This window comes from Colossoma macropomum, unplaced genomic scaffold, assembly GCF_904425465.1.
Source record: "Colossoma macropomum unplaced genomic scaffold, Colossoma_macropomum, whole genome shotgun sequence".
In the NCBI taxonomy this organism is placed as follows: Eukaryota; Metazoa; Chordata; class Actinopteri; order Characiformes; family Serrasalmidae; genus Colossoma; species Colossoma macropomum.
Genome location: NW_023494799.1, coordinates 17,440,885 through 17,463,295, shown reverse-complemented (window position 1 = coordinate 17,463,295; position 22,411 = coordinate 17,440,885). Strand labels below are relative to the sequence as shown.

The 22,411-nt window shown below is 40.5% G+C and overlaps 1 protein-coding gene across 1 annotated transcript; it reads right to left on the bottom strand.

Annotated features, from left to right (window-relative positions):
• Window positions 1–306: 306 nt before the first annotated feature.
• hps3 (HPS3 biogenesis of lysosomal organelles complex 2 subunit 1) lies at window positions 307–22,375 on the bottom strand. Its single transcript, XM_036587053.1, has 17 exons — window positions 21,372–22,375; window positions 20,702–21,208; window positions 18,598–18,772; window positions 18,153–18,235; window positions 17,847–18,027; window positions 17,667–17,748; window positions 14,382–14,536; window positions 10,459–10,570; window positions 9,267–9,445; window positions 6,240–6,420; window positions 5,427–5,660; window positions 4,403–4,588; window positions 4,091–4,285; window positions 3,415–3,522; window positions 2,797–3,003; window positions 2,486–2,576; window positions 307–2,236 (listed from the first exon to the last, which is right to left on the bottom strand). The coding sequence occupies exons 1-17, from the start codon at window positions 21,586–21,588 to the stop codon at window positions 2,109–2,111; spliced, it is 3,021 nt and encodes a 1,006-aa protein (XP_036442946.1). The 5' UTR covers window positions 21,589–22,375; the 3' UTR covers window positions 307–2,108.
• Window positions 22,376–22,411: the final 36 nt, after the last annotated feature.

The following is a 22,411-nucleotide window of genomic DNA, read 5'->3' as shown; positions in this document are numbered from 1 at the left end:
GTGTTTCCTGCCTACCACCCAATGACCGCTGGGAAAGGCTCCGGCTCCCCTCATGACCCAGAAGGATAAGCATCTTAAAAGTGTGTGTGTCTGTGTGTGTTTGTAGTTGGTAACTCATATTTAAAGGTGTATTAATAAGAGAAAAGGGGAAGGCCAGAAACAGAAGCATGACATTGGTATTTAACATGCTAGAGCTAAATTTCTGACTTAGAAACGTTAATTCAGAAACGTTGAACACAAGGACTGATTTATACAGACTAAACTATAAATAGAAAAATGACAAAACTGTGATAAATCTGATACACATTATAGCATTTTTGTATAATTTAATTCCATTTAATAACAAACAATACAAATGAAATAAGAAAGAAGAAGAAAACAAACCAAACATGGCTTAATATACTGGAAAGCATTTTAAATATCAGTACATGAGAGATGATGAATAGATAAGTAGTATTAGTGCAAACTGCTTTCTTTCACATTCATGTATTATGAGATGACTAAAAATAGCTTACAGTAGTATAGCATAGAAAGGCATATGTCACACATCACATGCTATATGTCCAAAAGTTTGTAGAGCCCTGTTCATCCAACACTTCTTCTGAAATCAAACGTATTAATAATGATTTTGCCCCTGGAAAGGCTTTACACTAAATAATGGAACACACTGCTGTGAGGATTGGATTGCATTCATTCCCAAGAGCATTAATGAGGTCAGGTACTGATGTTGGATGATTAGTTCTGGATCACAAATTCATCCCAAAGGGACTCCATTACTCCAGAGAACATAGTTCCACTGTTCCATAGGCCATATCTGGGGAGACTTATACCCCTCTAGCTGATGTTTGGCATTGTGCAAGGTGACCTTAGGCTCAAGTACAGCTGCCCCCCAGCCCAATTCTATTGCAGTGCTTTTCTGGGGAGAGTATATGAGCTGTACGTGCAGTTGAACACCTGTGTCAGCAAACAGCACATCCTGAAGTAGGCAATTTCACTAATTAGAAGAGGCATCTGGATACTTTTGGACAGTGTATCATGCTTTGGCCCATTCGCTCTCTCATATTGTCTCATCCAATCCAGTACCAGAAGAATATACTGGTTAGTCTACAAAATGGCATTCTGTCAGTTTTACCTATTGCCTGATAAGAAAACAAAACACAGGGGAAAGTCTCCATTATGTAAACTTTCTGAAACACCAGAACAGCAGATCCCAGTCCACACGCACTGTCCCGTACTGTGGTGATTATTCTAACTGAACAGTTCAAGTAATTAGACAAATGTGGTGTGTCAAGGCAGGTAAAACACAAAAACAAGCAGTGACTGAGAACCACTGAACCTCAGCAATCCACATCAGGCTAAAACATATTTACATAAAAACATCCAGTTATGTTTTTCTTCTGTGGCTCTATTTTTTCCCAATTTTCTCCCTAATATTACTGACAGAGAATTACCCCCACTGTCTGCATTTCCCCCGTCGTATGATACTAAACAAAAGGAGGCAAGTAGATGTTTCCTTTACACCCAGGCAATGCATCTTTTAAAAACTGCTGCTCATCACAGGGCAGTTGCATACACTTGGAGAAGAAAGCTGACTGCCCAGTTCTGTACATGTCACCTAACAGATTGGCAGCACCGCTGCAGATGGACAACAGATGTTAACCAAGTCATCTTTCCACCCAAAGGTCAGCAGGGCCCGCTGAATTCTCTCCCAGCCACAGAGGGCTTTGGGTTTCAATTCCTGCCCTTGTGAGTCTTTTAGTGAGCTGCGCCACTCTGCAGCCCTTAGAATGCCATGTAACAGCACATTACCTATCATGCCATGTACAGTCAGTAAATCCTTTTATTATTTGAAATCTGTCTTGATAAAAGCAGCATATGATATCCAGTTAAGTTATGTATCAGGCTTACTTTACTAAAACATCAGCACTGACAAAGGCTTGTGTAAAACTAGTAACCGGTGATTTGGCCATGCTGACCACGCTGAAATGCATTCTCCTGAACACTTACTTGCTTTAGTAAATAAACCCTTTAGTGTTTTTGTGCTATATTTTTTAGTACATTATTTTTACTTACTAATCGTCTAGCAGTTTGTATACAATGTTGGTAGCTCAAGTAAGAAGATTTCTCTGGCTGCATTCCAGAAGATGAGGCAGAAAGAAGTGTGCAGTCCCATCGTTAGGCAGCAAGTCCAAAAACTCCAGTGGGTTCAGTTCCATTGCCACCACCACAAGAGTCTCTGTTATTAAAATGAATAGTCAACAAACATGTCATACGATCTCAGCATGATCAGAGGAGAGTGCTAACATCAATAACATGTTTATGATAAAGCAAGAACAGAAATTTCATTTTGAACTGCTACCGATTGGCACTGCTTAGATTTATTCCACGCCAGAGTGCATCTTTGCTCAGTTTTACCAGCACTCAACTTGGGAGCCCAACTCTCTGTGTTACAGTATTGTGTAGTATCCTAAAAACAAAAAACTACCTTTCAGAGCAGCGAGCAAAATACTGTTCTCTCCTGATGAGACTCGTGTCCTCTCACAAAGCTCAGGAAACAGTTTTTGCCACCACAGTGCCTGCACAGAGCAACAGCACAGAATAAGAACAAAGATCATACTGTAAGTCGTGTTAAACATTTCTAAAAATAACCTAGTTTATACTGATCTTAGTTTTAATTAATATAATTAGTTATATTTTTTACAAAACATACATCACAGGATGTTACTGCAATTTGTTTGTAGTTCTGTGTTGCTGTCTGTCAAGAAAGAACAGTGACTGAACATTGTGGTAATTTACCAATTTGTCATTTTGCAGCTCATGATTGGCATAGGGAATGATGGCCTGTGGACAGCGGTCCAGCAGCCGCTCAATGGAGCTCTCATGCTGGCCCAGCTTGGTTGCACAGAGCACATGCACACTCAGGCCAGCATTATCTGTGTCTGGCAGCTGCTCTAGTAGAGGCAGAATGGAGGACACGTCCAGAGTGGGGCCACACAGTAGAGACTGCAACAAGAGAGATTCATAGCATAGAGAAAATCTGTGCATTGTCCAGGCTTTGGAGCTGATGTACTGTGTAGGTTAAATGGCCGCTTCACCATCTGTCTCTGCATTATTCATAGCTATGAGGCTAGAGGTACAGTCCTATTAGGAATAGCTGCAAATGGATAACCAGCAGTCGCTTTTCAAGCAACACACACTTAGAAAAGGGTACACATTTAACATGCTTCGATAATAAACTTACAACTAGTCCTAAGGGCAGTTAACGGTACTGCCTAAGGAATCCCTGCAGCTTTCAACTACATCTGACATTGAACAATGGAAGCACGTTAACCATGTTTGCAGATGTGATGATTTTATCCCAACATGAACTGCAGTGCATTCTACAAATCAACTCTGACGAATGTAGTTACGGACCTGGAGTTTCTGCAGGTCCTCCTGGTGATCGTGGATGATGTTGAAGTGAGTAGGAGTCAGGATGCTCACCCATGGAAAAAGCAGTCCATAGTGAGAGCAAGAGTTAATCTGAAAACAAAGAAGTGACACAAAATTGTAATTGCTGCAACTGTAATGGTTTTGCTAATGAGGAAAAGCCAGGCTAAATCTGTAGAGCAAAACTCACAAGATTCAGCATAGTTTGTTCTATTCAAAATTAAGGACCCATATCCTACATTTTTCTTGTATTTTATTTTTTAGCCTGACATCCACTTATGAATTCTATGTGGGTTTATGTACAAAAAAAGTCATAATTAATTTTTATATTAACATTTGTTAACCACTCTTTATCCCTTAGGATTAAACAGGCTGTTTTTCTGTGCTTTTAAGACTGATATATGTGAATGAGCTCTCTTCTGATTGGCTGCCCTCTACTGAGCCTCATTCAAAATGTAGTCGGGTTAAAATGCTCCTTATAACTTGAGTGTGAATGAGAGGGCTGTAGGCTCAACAGGTGAACCTTATGCCTTGATTTACATGTAATCCTACCTTTTCAGATTATTCTCCACCTGCAACCTCTTACTCTGCTTTCATATTTATTTAATAAAATATAATTACATTCGACATCTGTTGGACTGGAGACATGAACTGAACTCACCAGGTCCTCTGCAGTTTTGAGAGCTTTAATGCCAGAGCAGTCTCTGCGTGTGATGCGGTCGATGTAGACGGAAGTGAGACGGAAAAGGAGCTCATGGATGATTGCTTCCTGAGATGAGGCTACCAGTAAAGCCTCCCAGAAATCCACCAGCAGCTGAGGACTGCTCTGAGTCTCCACACTATCTTTACATAACTCCTGATAAGGAGAGTTAGAAAGAGTGATGACATATAAGAACAAGACTACATAAATGTTAAATGTTTTAAAATACAGGTTTTTATAAAAATGTTCCTCCGTGCCAGTCAGAGTGTATACCTGGAAGAAGAGGTCGGCTTCTTCCAGCTTGACCTTGCTATTCTCATGTAGCGCCACTACTGCAGCCACCAGCAGGCCATCCTGGGTGTCATGCAGGTGCTGTGCCAGCTGAGTGGGTACCACTGCCTTCTCTCTGCCATGCAAAAGCAACTTTGGCTCATCTATGAAGCCGTACACCTGCAACATCTGACCAACATGACAAAAACACACTGAGAAGTCCCCTCATTTTATTAAACACTTTCAGGCCAAGGCAAAAAATCAGCTAGTTTCTGCTGCAGTTGCATTTATTTTTATGTAACAAAAACAATATTGTGCAGATTTTTTTTCTCATGTCACAAACTACCATTTCTATAAAGCAAACAGCTTTTTTTTTAACTCTAAACATGATTCTGTGTAATGGCAGACATTTATGTAAGTGTGAGTTTGTGCGTAACAGTGTAGTGTATTATTCTGAAAAGACAACCAGTGTTAGCTACTAAGCAAAGATAAGAAGCAAGACAGTTACATTTTTTGTGGCCGCTTTAAGCTTGTACGTTAATAGCTGCATACAATGATCAAGAAAAGATATTTAAAAAGTTGATTGCTAGTATTTATATGCAAATTAACTGTAGGCTAAAATTTCATTGATTGTGACAGGTTTAGCCTTAGCAACTATCACAGTGCACCCAACAATAAAGATAGCATCATGCACCATATACAGTGACAGGGTAGCACACACAGAAAGCTCCAATTCTATATGCTGATACAAATGCATGGCCGTCAACACATTAGGTAAGATAGGGTTAAAGAACCACATGATAGTTACTTCCCATTTGCAAGAGAAAGGGACTGGTGAATTGATTTGACACGGAGAAAGACAAAAGCAGAACATATTGCTAACACTGTACCCAGTCAATACTGTGACTACATGGATGTTTTCATAAAAGTCCTTCTTGTAGCAAATAAATGAATGTGAAAGTGGAGAAATGAATGTCTGAATAAACAAATAAGCAGATAAATGAACAGATGAAAACGCTTTACATACCTCAGCATGGCGGTCCATTTGCTGTTGGTAGAGCTGCACGTCACCTAAGCGGAGGGCGTGGGCAGCCTTGCACAGAGTCAGAGTGACAGACGGGGCCCCAGAGGCCTCCAGCTGCTCCAGGTGAGCCAGCACACAGGCAGGGCTGGCCTTCATCATGAACGAGCTACTCACCACATGGGGCAGCTGACCAGCCTCTGCTTTACTGAAGATATCCAGCACTGTGTTAGCCGTCTCCTAAGGAGAGGAGTGAGATAGATGAAGTACATGCATTTCTAACATCCTGTAACATATTATTTATCTATTATCAGTAGGGATGTTTTGATACGCATAGGGAAACACATAGAGGGCTGGGAATTGAATTCAGTTCTATTTTTTGCTTCAGACATACTGAAAAAATGGAATGTATTCCAAACTCCCCTGTGCACCCAAAACTATTTACAACTGCATGTATATTTAAATGGAAGAGAATTCCTAAGTATCAAAAATATATCTATATCGTACTGTGGTGCAAAAATGACTATACATACATACGGTGAAATTTGTGTACTGTTACAGTCCAACTGTCAGCAGACCTTTAACCTTTATTATTGTTAAAATAACTATCTTTGCTAGATGCCTAGAAGTACAGCAGAAGTATGATATGCTATCATAAGTAGCTATACTACTTCATTTCTAATCTGAAACTGCATATTTGATGTATACAAAGATTTCTACCATATACTGCAGTCTCTTCCTAATTTTTTCCACATGTAATAAGGAATATTGTTTAATAGTAAAAAAATAACAGAATGAAAGACTCAAACGTTCTCTTACTTCACTGAGCTCTTCCATGGTCTCCTCATAGAGAGAGTGCTTGAGGAAGAAGAGGAAACCACTGCCATAGTCAGACACAGTGCTGCTGCACATAGCCACATTCCTCTGGATCACCTCAGTCACAGATAGGCCAGACATCTTGTAGTACGGGAGCGCTAAATGACAGTCTCGCTTATCCAGCCTAAAAAACAAATGTAACACTTTCCAGTAACAGCAGTCATGGTGAACTAGAACAAATATGTGTAGACGATAGATGTGTGTGCCATGCATAATACTTAATTTAGATTTTTACTTTTTTCAACATCTGTAATTTTATACTGTTTTTGATGTGCCTGAAAGGGGCTCTGACATAAAGCTTTAAAGACAACAATAAGTCAAAAAATGAAGAGTATACTGTGACTGCATTACAAATAAGAATATGTGTCAGCAAGAAGTCACAGCAATAAAAACAATAAAAACAGGAGGTACTTTCACTGCTGCAGTATGTCTATAAGATACTGTTAAATGGTGCTGGACAGTAGTGACAAACTGCAGTACTGAGGTGCAACGATTAAATCGACGACCAAATTAGTTGTCAACTAATTTAGTAGTCGAGTAGTTGGTGACGTCATTACACATCTTTCTCGCGCTCACTAAGAACGTTTTGACATGACCGCTCACTGGAGACTTCAAACAAAATCCTCAAAAGTGTGGGAGCTAAACTCAGAAAAAAGGTGGTCAGTTGTGCTATTTGTAAAGCCGCCCTAAGCTGGCTATGGGAGCACATCCTCCATGTTGTAGCGTCTGAAGAGGAACCCTGTCGGCTCATTGGGTAAGGAAGATTCATCTCAGTAAGATGCGTCGCGTCCCAAACCGCATACTAGCACACTAAATAGTGTGTAAAAACAGCGCATACAACATTAGAAGTGCACTCATTAGTGTAATGTGTGAAGTACAGAAGTGTGTGGTTTGGGCGCGGCGATAGTCGTGCTAGCGAGCTAGTTAGCTAATGTTAATGTTAAATTCTGTCCTACTTCATGTTGTGAGCTGAACTGTAACATTTGTATTTTGAAATGCAGGTTCTCTGGTATCGTTAATGGAGTTTTAACAGAAAAGTAAGTAACTATTCACAGTAACCCTGTTCACTTTCCAGATAATGTTTACACTTTTAAACATTGCATCGTTGTTTTAACGTCGAGGTCGCCGGTGCGGTCAGATTCGGCGAACACAGGAGAGCATTTACAAACAGGTTTCTGTTCTCCGCAAACGTTTAACTCCACTCGCTAACAGTTTCAGGGTATAGTTCTCAGCAGACACACAGGGCAGCTGGACCAAAGGTTACCGCTGAAATTAAGTGTTTACACAAAATTGTTCATTTAACTGTTCATAAAGAAGTTTGCCACAAACATTCGCCACTTTCCCATCCGCTCCATCAGAGCGCGTCTCCTCTGCAGAGGGGAGTATCCGCTCTCAGAGGAGAGCGAGACTCTCACAGGAACACGGAGAGTTACTGACTTTAATCCGTTCCAATAAAGACTTGTGATTGCAGAATTCAGTTGCAGCAAAGTGTTGACAGAGAGCAGAATGCACAGATCACAGACTGCACTGTTTAACATTTAAATTTAGATTGATTTTTTAACTTGATTAAAGGAAACGAATTTAGTTTTGCTATATTTTATTGCTGCTACTTTGCACATCCTTGGTTATTAAGTTTTGACAGGAAAAATATGTTGGAGTTTTATTCTTTTATCTTTCAGGACAGTTCATTACAACAGTGATTTCTTGAATGTTATTCATCTTTATTGTCTTCATTATTGGTTAGTAAATGCATAAAACAACCTTAAGCTAAATTTAAAACCTAATAGGTACATCAAAGTTATTTGGTAACGTAGTGATTCATAATCCGAATAATTGATTTTTGATGAGTATTTTCCAAATATATCACAGAAACATGATGTTTAAGATGACATTTATGTTCCATTATAAAAGTTAATAAAGCAATGCTTCCTAAGTACAGCGACTATCCAGAATGTATTATAAACTTTAGCTTGTTCAAACTGGACTGTTACATAAAGGGGCACCTTACAAAGTATTGTAAACATTAACCGGACAGAAAAATGAGCAGACTTACTAAAAGAGGGAGCAGTCTACCTCCACTCTGTGTGTGAGTAATTAATTTATCAGATTATCGACTAAAAACTCACAAGCAAATAAACACAGATGCTACTTCGTAATCAACCTCGTATGATCAGCACAATAGAACCATGTGTTTGGTTGTTTTGTATGAAAGGCTCTTTCTGCCAGGTAGGAAAAAGACTTTTTATCTGTCTGTATCTGATTCAACCTGTGACTCATTCGGTCGAAATAAAGCCTTTTTTTTTCAAGATTTTAACTGAATGAATTTGAGCATAATCTCTAAACTACGTACAGTGCATCAAAGAATGGCTGTAACAGTTCTGTCACAGTGCACACGTAAGCCACAGCGCTGTCAAATCATTATTTAGGGAAACCTGCTTGTTGAGTGTTGTAAAATCTACTCAAGCTTTCAGAAATTAGCAGTTTAAAACACTGTATTTCTAAAACTATTTGGTTTTTGGGTCCCCCCCCCGCCCTTCATCACATTAAGAACAATGTGACAAGGCATTCATTTTTTTCTATCTCAAAATAAATAAATGTATTACAAGAACTCTTTTTAAACAATTTTAAACAATTGGAGCCACAGCCAAAAATAAGCTTTTCACAGGGGTGAATAACACACAGTCAGCATTTGTTATCAGTCTTGGTACATAAAAGTAGGTGCTTCGTTATAATCATCTCCTCCCAGTCTTTTGTGAGACGGAAACCTTTAAAAAATGCATACATAATGAGGCAAAAGGGCAAGAGAGCTGTGACCACTTCTGTGATCTTTTTTAAAAGGCAATCAGAAAGCATACACTGCAATTAAGGTTTTGCTATCAATCAATACCGCTAAAACTAAAAACCATTATCGTGGTGTGACACCAAAGCCAGCAGACTGGTATGCAGTTAAGAGAAGGAATTCTGGCCCACCTGCTGAAGCAGTCTCCTAGGTGGGCACAGCTCTCCTGGAATGCTTCCTGAAGCTGAGCTTTGTCTGAAGACTCCTGGCCCAGCAGAGCAGCTCTGAGGAGCAGGTGAGCCTCACTCAGCAGGTGTAAGCAATTCTGAGACAGTGGGCTGGTCTGTCCATACCGCTTACTGTACTCCACCTGGGGATGTAGAATAAACAAAATGTGTTTTGTATGTGAATAAATGTTAAGTAACAAGTAAAAATAAACTATATTCATGAGTGGTATTCTATGCGCTCTACAATTTACTGTTGGACCCTAATTTAGCTTTATGTTAAAGAAATCCTCCACTGTTTTTCAACCAAATCCCTTTAATCTGTTGTTTTTCTATTGTATTGTTCATTACTGCAGTCTTTACTACTTTTTAGTATTCATGTGTGATTATGCAGATGCCTGTGAAAACTTCACAGACATTACTACATTGGCAACATATTACCACAACTTCCACCTCTTAATTAACAAATTATACATATTTACAGCTTTAAAGGTGTCTCTCTTTAACGTTTACTGATGGAAATTTAGGAACTACACAATGGTTTCTATTATAAATATGTTTCAAGTCAACAGGTTGTCTGTACTTTTCTAAAAGATGCATCAAACGTTGGAAATCACTTGAGTTTTAATGCATACTTTCTGATCTAGACTTTCCAGACTTGCATAAGTTATAATGAACATTATGTAAAGGTATGTGGATCATTCTACTTGAATTTGTTCTGCTCAAAAAAATGCAGGGTTGTGGCTAAAATAAGGCTTTGTTTGTGGACTAAACTCAGCACTTTTTGAATAAAGGTTTTTTATTTAAAAATTAAACTCATGATAAATCTAAGTATTTCAACTTCAGTTTCACAAGAAATCACAAAGATCTTCTTAAAAACAAGTTGAAATTTAGGGGTTAGGGGTGGGACATCCACCTCTCAATGGACAGTACCCTGTTTATATTTTGTATATATTTAGCTTACTGCTATCTCTGTGAAGGCACTGGGTTTAAACAGATCATAATCTTTGTAGATATTTAAAATCTAAATATTTGTTATATTTTTTTACTGTGGGACCGCAGAACTAATTTGGTTGAATGGTCCATATACTTTATATCAATAAATTACCAGTGGCTGCTTAAAGTCACAGGTATAACTGGATCAGTGTTGATACTCTACCATCTCTCTGTACAGCTGTAGTGTGGACACAGTGTTGATTACATACAGGTTCCAGCCATGGCCACTTTCATTTGGTTCTTTAGGCTTTGATGAGATAGAAGTCTTCCTGGACCTGGTACAAAAAAAGCAAAGAACAGAATATCAGATACCACAGATAAAAAAGTTCCTGTGAGGTGAACTGATGTTGGGCTCCTGTTTACAGTATAATTGGCCCTTAGCATTGCACTATTTCCTGTACTGCAAGGATATTAACTGCATTCGCATTCCCATATACAAACCCAATTTCAAAAAAGTTGGGACAGCAGGAAGCAGTGATTTTTAAAGTCTACTTTGACGTGTACTTGAATGAAATCAGTACAAAGACAAGATATTTTTTGTAACAAGTTTTTTTTAAATTGATGCCTGCAACATGTTCCACAACAGTTCAGAAAGGGTATTCAAGACTTGGAACATTGTGAAATGTTCAAAAAACATCTTAAACAGGCGATGCAATCATGCTTGGGTATAAAAAGAGCATCCAGGAAAGTCCTAGTCCTTTATGAGCAAGGGAATGGGCTCCAGCTCATCTGAAATGGATGCACAGTGGAAACGTGTATTGTGATCTAACAGGTCAAACTTTCATAATAATGAATGTTGTGTTCTCTAGGCCAAAGAAAGACCAGATTGTTATTTGCATAAAATCCAAAAGCCAGGGTCTCTAAGGGTATAGGAGGGTATTAGAGGGTAACTTGCACATCTGTGAAAGCACCATTAAAACTAAACACATTTTGGAGCAACATATGCTGACTTTTAGACACCAACTTTTTCAGGTTATGTCCATGCTTATTTCAGCATGACAACACCAAGCCATATCAAATCAAATCAAATCAAATTTATTTGTATAGCGCTTTTTACAACTGATGTTGTCACAAAGCAGCTTCACAGAAATCCGTTTAGAACAAAGTTTCAACATGAACTGTAAATCCTCCAGGTGAGCAAGCCAGGGGCGACAGTGGCAAGGAAAAACTCCCTCAGAGCTGAGGAAGAAACCTTGGGAGGAACCAAGGCTCACATGGGGGGACCCATCCTCCTCTGGTCAAACTACGTACAAAATTATTATTCTACTAATATTAATAGTAGTAGTAGTAATAGTTAGGAGGTAGTAATAGTTAGGAGACTTCAGTGTAGAGTGGGCAGCCAGTCCAAGGCAGGTGGCGGTGAATGGGTTGTGGGTAACTCTGATTACACAGCCATGCTGTTGTTACAACAGCATGGCTGTGTAATCAGAGAGTGTGGGTGCTAGACTAGCCTTCCTGTAATCCAGAACTGTCTCCCATCGAAACACATGTTGAATTATTAAGATCAAAATATGGCAAGGAATGCCTTGTACAGTTGTGCAGCTGAAGACTTGTATAACTGGAAAATGGCAAAAAAATCTGAATCAGTCTCAAAATATTTGTTTAGTGCTGTTAAAAGAAAAGGTGCTGTAACACAGTGGAAAACATGCTGATGTCCCCATTTTTTGGAATGAGCATATATTTACAAAAAAGTTCATAAGGCAAAACATAAAATATTGTGTTTTTATACTGTTTTTCAATTTAAGACAGGTCAAACAGAATTTACTAATCACTGCTTTCTGTTTTTATTAGCATTTCACACACTGTCCTAACTTTTTTGGATCTGGGTTTGTATAATGAGATTAGTTGATCTAGAAGCAGCCCCTCCCTCACCATAAACATATCCATTAGGATGTAAAAATCTAGATGCTAGATTAGAACTTTGAAAAGTTTTAGTCTTATGAGACCATTTATTACTCACCTCTAGTCAAAGTATTTGAGTCATGAAACTTAATGTAAGGAAAATAGGAAGTCCAGTGCTGAAAAGTTCAGTCAGGTCATTGGGTACAATAGTCCATTTGTTGAGTGCAATCCTTTATGTGTGACTGGATTTAGCTAGATTATCAGTGGAGAAGGGGCAAGATGGCTAAGAAATTCACAGTTGTATCTTTGATGGTTGTTTAATAAGAAGAAGACCTACTGACTTACTGTAATGACCCCTAGGAGGTGAAAAGACTTTTTGTATCTGGGCAGTTGTGACGTGACCTATTTCCTGGACTGATAATATTAGTCCAGTTTTGACACAATTATTGCAAGCAGCTGATGGGCATCATGTGACGGAAAGCTCTGCCTCAAGGCCTCAACTAAATGCCACTACCAGGGGTGAACAGACCACAAAATCCACTCACACTGCTAAGTCTTAGCAGTTTTCATTTCCTCAGTTTCAAATGCAGTTTCACTAAAGAAAAATAATCCTCCATTCTCTAAATAAATCAATAAACAAACAAATACATGAATAAATAAATAAAAAAGTAACTGGGATGTTAGATTATGTTAGCAATCAAACATGGGTAAGTTAGCATTATCTTAGGGGAGGTTTTGGAATCATGTCATTAGAGGGACAGGGTCACACAGAGCTGACTTACAGGAACGACCTGGACAGGAAGCTCTCCAGAGCTGGGCTGGTGGACGGCTCTATACCTACCGCTAGGAAAATCCCTGTCAGTGCTTTGTGCTCTTTTGATTCGCTACAATACAGAGCATTTACTGAGCATCAATGCACGTGAAGCGTCAGTGCACATAAGCAAATACAATCACATCATTCAAATATGGTTATGATCAGCAAGCACATCTTTCAAACAAATTACCAAGAAAACCTACATTATGTGGAGCAAAGTATACTACAAGCAGTGCAAGGATATATGCTTACTAAGAACTTTATTAGGTACACCTACCTTCCTACCTTGTATTTACACTCGTTGTCCATTTTATTATATAGGTGCATTTTGTAGTTCTACAATTAAACACAGTAGTCCATCTGTTTCTTTGCATAATTTCTTATCCCACCTTTACCTCATTCAGCAATGGTCAGAACCCCCACAGGACCACCACAGAGCAGGTATTATTTGGGTTGCCATGGCATGGTGGTGGCGTGTTAGTTTGTGTCGCGCTGGTGGATCAGACGCTTTTCCACTCACTGTTCACACTATTAGACACTCTTACCTGGTTGGTCCACCTTGTAGATGTAAAGTCAGAGATGATAGCTCATCTGTTGCTGCACAGTTTGTGTTAGTCATCCTCTAGTCCTTCATCTGTGGTCACGGGATGCTGCCCACAGGATGCTATTGGCTGTATATTTATGGTTGGTGGACTATTCTCAGTCCAGCAATGACAATGAAGTGTTCAAAAACTCCTACAGCACTGCTGTGTTTGATCCACTTGTACCAACGCAACACACACTAAAACCACCACCAGGTCAGTGTCAACGCAGTGCTGAGAACAATCCACCACCCACTTCATACCTGCTCTGTGAACAGGGTAAAGAACAGGGTAAAAGGGGGCTAACAAAGTATGCAGAGCATCAGATGGACTAAAATCTGTAACTGTAGAACTACAAACAGCTGCTTTATGGTAGGTAGAGCTGATAAAATAGACAATGAGGGTAGATACAAGAAGTATCTACCTAATAAAGTGCTCAGTGACTGTATATGAATAATAACTAACATACAAAACACTATCGGTATGCAAAAAAAACCCCAAAAACAAAGGGGCGAACATTTTTCATCACAAAGATACACATGGTCTCCTTGTACCAGCCTGAAATTCTCTTTTCCAGATTACAGCTTTAGTCTGGATATAGTGCACAAATTATGGAAAATAATATACATATACATAACAACAGCATATATATCAAAAATGCAAAACCAAACAAAGTGCGACTAAGTTAAAGCTATGAAGTTTCAGGATGGGATAACCAGTCAATGAAATACAGCTTACAGGCTCCCCTATGGTGAGTCAATTGTGCTGTATTTTTATAAATAAACTGCACTAACGCTATTGAAAAGCTCGGTCAGTGGGGAAAGACTGTGTTTTATTATAATAACCTACATAGTTCTTCGGGCTGATCGCTCTGTCTCCTCTTTGCTCTCCACATCAGCAGCTGTGAGTAGGACGATGTGGCTGCCATCACGGCACAGAGATTTCAGGCCAATAAAAAGCTGTATACGTAGACCACACACTTCCATCGTGAAGGGAGGACAGGCCTGAACAGAGAGACAAAATTGGCGCAAAAGAATGTTAAGCTGATATTATCAGTGGTGGTAACAAAAGCACTGTGTAATCTGATATTGAAATTGTGTCAAATGTGCAGATTCTATACTTTCATCTCACACATTTGTGTTTATCAGTAGAAAAGGGCATATTTTATTTGAATTTGATGAAATGCTGTTGTCATGCATACAGTCTACTTTTGCAGCAAGAAAAAACAACCTTTTGCCACATCGAAGCAAGTGGAATTCAGAAGTGCAGACTCAAACATGTCAATACAGAATGTAGTTAACCAAGTAACGTTCCATCGCTTTTTCTATCAAACGTTTGTTCCTTGGAGAATAAACTGGACTACCTCCGGATTCAGCAGGCTACCCAGCGTGAGTTCAGAGACTGCTGTGTTTTCGTTTTTATGGAGACATGGATGACGAGCTCAACTCCGGACTTAGCCGTTCAGCTCGACGGCCTGTTGTGCTTCCGTGCAGACAGAGACGCTGAGCTGTGCGTTATGACCCGAGGTGGGGGACTGTGTTTCCATCAACTTTGAATGGTGTAGAAACGCGGCGCTAGTCTCTAGTCACTGCTCACCGCTGGTGGAGTCTGCGATTGTCAGAGCCAGGCCATTTTATTTGCCAAGAGATCTAATTATGCTGTTCATAGTAGCGGTGTACCTAGCTCCTAGTGCTGATGCTAACGCCGCACTGAATGAGCTGTACAGCGCTATCGGTGATCTGCAAAACACACACCCAGACGGATTGTTTATTGTTGCTGGAGATTTCAACCATGCAAATCTGAAGTGAGTGCTCCCCAGATTTCACCAGTATGTGGACTTTGCAGGGCATCCAGGCCATCACCAATTACAAGTCACCTCCACCAGCTTGTGACAACGATGCCTCCCTTCCAGACGCGCTAAACAACTTATATGCTCGGTTTGAAGCACAGAACGGCACGACGGCGAGGAAAACCACTCCTCCTCCAAGTGAACAAGTACTGTGTCTGTCCACAGCTGATGTGCGGAGAACTCTACACAGAGTCAACCCACGGAAAGCTCCAGGATCCGACAGCATACTGGGCAGAGTGCTCAGAGAATGCACTGAACAGCTGGCTGATGTTCTCACGGACATATTCAACATCTCTCTGAGCACTGCAGTCGTTCCAACGTGCTTCAAGTCCACCACCATCATCACTGTGTCGAAGAAGTCTCCAGTGTCCTGCCTCAATGACTACCGTCCCATTGCACTCACTCCAATCATCATGAAGTGCTTTGAGAGGTTTGTCATGAGGCATATTAAAGACCAGCTTCCAGACCCACTGCAATTTGCATATCGCCCCAACCGCTCAATAGATCTCCACCACACTCCACCTGGCTCTCACCCACCTGGATAATAAAGACACCTGTGTCAGAATGCTGTTCATAGACTTCAGTTCAGCATTCAACACCATCATCCCTCAGCAGCTGATTGGAAAACTGAGCCTGCTGGGCCTGAACGCCTCCCTCTGTAACTGGGTCCTGGATTTCCTGACTAAGAGACCTCAGTTAGTCAGGATAGGTAATAACATCTCCAGCACCACCATACTGAGCACCGGCGCCCCTCAGGGCTGTGTGCTCAGTCCGCTGCTGTTTACCCTGCTGACTCATGACTGTACTGCAAAGTACAACTCAAATCACATCATCAAGTTTGCTGATGACACGACTGTGGTGGGTCTGATCAGCAAGAATGATGAGTCAGCGTACAGAGAGGAGGTGCAGTGGCTAACAGGCTGGTGCAGAACCAACAACCTGTCTCTGAATGTAGACAAAACTAAGGAGATGGTTGTTGACTTCCGAAGAGTGTGAGGTGACCACGCCCCACTGAACGTCACTGGCTCTGCTGTGGAAATCGTCCAGAGCACCAAGTTCTTTGGCGTCCACATCACAGAGAATCTCACCTGGTCCCTCAACACCAACTCCATAGCCAAGAGAGCCCAGCAGCGCCTCTACTTCCTGCGAAGACTGAAGAAAGTTCATCTCCCCCCTCCCATCCTCACCATGTTCTACAGGGGGACTGTGGAGAGCATTCTGAGCAGCTGCATCATCGGTTTGGGAATTGCACCGCCTCCGACCGCAAGACCCTACAGCGCATAGTGAGGACAGCTGGGAAGGGTCTCTCTCCCCTCCATCATGGATATCTACACCACCCGCTGCATCCGCAAAGCCACCAGCATCGTGAACGACCCCATCCATCCCTCACACAGACTTTTTTCACTGCTGCCGTCTGGCGGAAGGTACCGGAGCATCCGTGCCATCACTGCCAGACTCTGCAACAGCTTTGTCTCTCAAGCAATCAGGTTTTTAAACTCACAAGGACTGAACTAAATCCCCCCCTACACACTCATACACACCTCTTTTGATGCTCTACTTGCACTATCTATCTGGAACATTGTTGCCAATACTGTGTTTACACTGTTTTCACTACCTCAGTAACTGTTTTACTACCTCAGTAACTGCTGTGTATATGTATGTTATCTGACGTAACTTACAGATCACATCATTTTAAACATGTCTGCACCTTATTCCACTACTTCATGTCCAGAAATCTGTGCTGTGTTGGTGCTACACTGTCCGGTCTGTTTACTGTGTCTAACGTCTGTTTAATTTATCGTATTTATTGTATTGTTTCTAGCTTAATTTTTGTTTGCACACTGTCTGCACGTTCGCACTTTGTAATTTTGTACTTTGTTCCTTGTAGCACCTTGTTCCTGGAGGAACGTAATTTCACTCCACTGTGTACTTGTACATAGATGGAATGACAATAAAAGCCTCTTGACTTAACTCACTATATGTTAAATATGTGATTATATAATTACAGTTAAATAATGTACGATAACAAAAGCAATAAATGTTGACTTCAGATTGTTAATTGAATAAACCCTGATATTCACAAACACTGGCTAGGCCTCCGAGAGAGAATGGCCACTAAATTCAGTCTCACAATTACTATACAAGCTTTGAAAAGTGACCCCCACTGAGGGAACTCAAGCAGAAGAAGAAAAAAACTGTTTTGCAGTTAAGTCTCACCGTCTAGCACACTGGATGGTACACAGTAAAACAGTGAAGTCTAACTAATTCTAACTCTTCCCGCTTACCTTCATGGTGGTATCAATGTAGGGGTCCTCTGCTCGAGCTGCCACAGCACTGCACCTCACAGAGAAGCACTGCAGAGCATTCCTAAGAAAACAAGAAGACTTCTCAGTGAAATAATGATGTTGCATGTTATGCAATAATGATGTTGTTGGGTGAAAAGAGAGGATGTTACTATCACCTACCTGGTGAGGGCATATAGATACTGGTCACAGAGCACAGCCTGATGGGTCTTCTCGGGGTACTGGTAGGTGGAGATGAGCTCTACTGTGCTCTTCAGACTGTACATATATCCAGCATTGGGCAGAGAAAAGAAACAGAACATACAGGAAGGCTCTTTGGTGTCACTGGTTCCATCCTGATTACCTACATAAAGTCAGAGAAACAAGCAATAATGAAAGAGGAATGATGGGCCATTAACATTTGTTCTCTTTTTGCATTGGTCATTGTCTTTGGTCTCCTAAACATGACATCCCTTTCTGAATGCCTACCCGTGTACATGGGGTGGAGCTGCAGGGAGTGTAAGCATGTCTCCTCCACACTGCAGCCCTGAAAGAAATCAGGAGCAAATCTCCTAAAAAGGAGAACAACAGAACAAGATTAAGAAATGCATACAGTGCCATATAAAACATAAATGAAGTACATGAACGTCAGTTTGATGGTACAGGAGGTATAGGGGTGGAGCAGACATAATGCACCAACGAAACAGTACAAATTAGTACCAAAAAAGACCCATTATGCACTCTTGGAATTGTCGACACCTCCTGATAACAGCAGCATAGAAAACCCTGACCAAATCTCTTTTTAATGAAAACATGCAGCAGCTCTGTGTTCTTTTAGGTACTGACAATCTCCACAATATCATCAGGAAAGCTCGCTATGATGTAATTTATTGTGCTAAACCCCAACAAACAGAACCCTGGGTGCTTATTGTACCTGTATAAGACATAGGTAATTCCCATGTTATTCTTTCCCTCGGTCTCCATTCCTGTCCACTCTAAAGACACAGAGATTCCACAGTCTTTTGCGTCGTCCCCCAGCAACTCCAAATGCTTTGGGAACACGAAGAAGTCATCTGGCTCATGGGGACTAAGTGGCTCTTTTTTCACATCTAGAGAAAAAGTGACATACATATAGGTTATATATATATATATATTTGAACAGTTACACATTTTTTGTAATTTTGCCTCTGTACACCACCACAATGAGTTTGAAATGCAGCAGTCAAGATGTGATTGAACTGTAGATTTTTAGGGTTTAACAAAATAACTGTTTGGGAATTACAGTCATTTTTTACATAGTCATTTTTCACTCCATTTTCACAGGCTCAAAAGTAACTGGACAAACATATTTATAAACACAAGGATTACTTTAAAGACTTGAATGAAATCCGTTTGAAATCTGGAACCCATGGACATCACTAAATGCTGAGTCTTCTCCCTTGAGATGCTTTGCCAGGCCTTTACTGCACACGCCTTCAGTTGGCACTTGTTTGTGTGTCTTTCTGCCTTCAGTTTTGTCTTTAGTAAGTGAAAAGCATGCTCAATCAGGTTGAGGACCTGGTGACTGACTTTACCATTTAAGAACATTCCATTTCTTTGCCTTAAGAAGCTCTTGGGTTGCTTTTGCAGTACCTTGACTATAGACTTTGATGATGATACGCCAACCTCCTTGAGAATATCCTTGACTAGATGTTGTGAAGGTGTTTTTCTTCATCACAGAAACAATTCTGCAATCACAATTCTGCAATACTTGGTCTTCCAGGCCTTTTGGTGTTGTTGAGTTTGCTAGTGTATTCCTTCTTTTTAAGAATGTGCCAAACTGCTAATTTGGCCACTACTAAACTTTCTGCTATCTCTCAGATAGGTTTATTTTGTTTTATCAGCCTCATGATGGCCTTCTTCACTTGCATTGACACGTCTTTGGACCACACATGGAGAGTTCCCATGAACAGCTACCAAATGCACATTTAACACTTGGAATCAACTCCAGACCTTTTATCTCCTTAATTTATCATGAACTAATGGGGGAACAGGCCACACCTGGCCAGGAAAATGCTGTTCAGTCATCTGTCCAATTACTTTTGCACATGCAAAAATGGAGAGACTATGTTACAATTGCTATAATTCCTAAATAGTTAATGCAATATTTTGTTAAACCCTTGAATCTAAAAGTATACGCTTAAATCACATCTTGACTGCTTCATTTCAAATCCATTGTGGTGGTGTACAGAGGCAAAATTACAAAAATTGTGGACCTGACTGTAACACAGACACACCTAGTTTCACAACAGATATCTAGCATTTGACAAGTGGACACAGAGTTACTGTTAGTAACTTTAAATTTATAAAGTTAATTTTAAATTAACCCTAAATTAAGGTTATTAAGGCAATTAATTGTTATTAATTGTAGGGGAATTCAGCTGATGGCTGCATAATTTAGATCACCGAGATGTACACAAAGTCAATCAGAGTGGTTTGAGGTGAAATGGTGCGTGGTAGAGAAACTTTCTGACTCAGATGTTGATGCAATGGAGGTAATAGGAGGTAATATATGTAATGTTGATGACAGTAAACAGTAAATCTGGAAAAAGTTTCCGTTGGGTGCTATTTTGCCTTAAAATGCCCTGCAGGGACCTCTCCACCCTGAATGTATTTAAAAACATATGTTTTAGGCCAAAACCTTCTGTCAAAACTATTGTAAAACAATGGCTCAGGCATCATCTGTATTATGCATCTGTAATAATTTCATGTAATAGCTGTCTGTAAGATTCATTTTAGAGGTACTAAACTCAACAGACATCTGGTTACTATCACCACCATTGTGGAAGATTGTGACTCAGCAAGTTTCTCTAGAATAGTGCATTTCACATCAAAACACTCTGAGTTATGACTAACTATATATGAATTAAAAAAAAAGTAATTTTCATTTTTATTTGCAACTTCAGTTTGTAAGTATGTTATAAACCTAAAGTTTTGTAATCATACAGTATAATGTCAATGTATTAGGTAGCGCAGTACAGATGGATCCATAACAATACCATCTTCAACAAGGCCTGCCGCAGCCATGATATCAACGGGCAGTGGTGTATGGTCTCCTGGGGACAGATATCTCTTCTCCAACTGCTGCAGCTTCACCACCAGTACCTCCAGCTCCATCTGCAAGGCCACATATCCTACGCAGAAAGCCACCTGTGATGGGCTCCATCCGGGGATGTGGAGGATGAGGACCCTTTCAAAATCCAGCACAGCCAGCTGCTCGTTCAGGGCCTGCCTTTTCAGGCTGAACACGACTAGGCTCTTGGCACAGCCCACCAGCAGGTCGCCTGTCAGAGGACAGCAGGCCATGCACAGCGGGGGCTCGAACAGTGGAATCTCTATGATCTCCATCTGCTCCTTAGGAGCCCCGCGAAAGGAGGAACCTCGCAGGAAGTGGCCGAGCAGACGCACCCCAACGCGGGTCTTCTCAGCAGCCTGGTAGCGCCAGTTGGTGTAGGCCCTGAGATAAGTGGCATTGTTTTTCTCCTCAATAGTGACTAGGTAGTCCCCTAGAAGTATAAAAACATAAGTGATCAAAAAAGTGATCAGTCTGAACTTATCACTGATAGGCAAGACTTATTACAGAATGGTTCAAACTGTATGGGCATCTTCTGCACATAGAACACTCCTACATACAATGTAACTGAATATAAACAATGTAAAAACACTCACCAGTTTGACTGTGCAGAATGCTAAGGACTGTGCCCATGGTAGAAAAACGGCAAATAAGAGGGCACTGGTCTTCTTGCATCTGATATGCCTCGATCTTGCATCCTCCTGCAGACACCACGAAAAGGGCACCGCCACCACAACACACCAAGCCAGGCTCTTGTTCGGTCGGAACAATATGCTGAGAGGCGAAGGGGTGACAGTTGTACACATGAACCATTTCTGCAACATGGACTAAGACTACACTTTCAGCAGACTAAACTGTCTCCTGGGCGAGGGCGTTTTCTCAAAATTTCACTTTAACCATTGACGCTTCGACCCAAAGTCCCCAAAGCTCGATCAACATCACATGCTTCACCGTCTTGTGATGATCAGGCAAAAATCATTAGCTGTATAGCCTGAGTTCCGATTCCAGCTAATCTCATTTGCGAATAAATGACACAAAAACGACATAACAAACTAAGAAGAACGGCGTCAGATTTTGAAAGTATATAAAATCTCCCCGCACACACTTCCTGTAAGTCAATGTGCTGAGATGCCGCCTACGCGTAGAAATTAGTCACTCATTGGCTGTTTTATCTGTCAACAAAGCCAGCTGTATTTGATTGGCTGCTCTCACTCACAACAACGTGTTTGTATATCAGAACCGGGACTTCATAGCGTAACACAACGAATTTGCTCCTCGTAGCCTTTTTACGGACACGTAAAAAAACAGCTCCAAAAGCATCTATTTATGTTTATAGCAATAGAAAAACAGTGACAGTTTACCAGATATAAAACCAGTGGAATAACTACTGCCAACAGTCATTTTGATCCTTTTTTTCAGTTTAAATTTTAATGATGCATTAAATGATTGCCTTTTCTATATTAAAATTAAATATATAAATATGATTTTATTTCAATAATGCATTTTGTGCCAAGATTCTTTGTGGTGTTACAGAAACATAAAATGTCAGGTCTTTTTGAAGTGCTTTTGGATATTTTAAAGGAAGAAAGACTAAGAGAAGTCCACAGTGAGTGAAGTCTCTTTTTATATTTCTAAC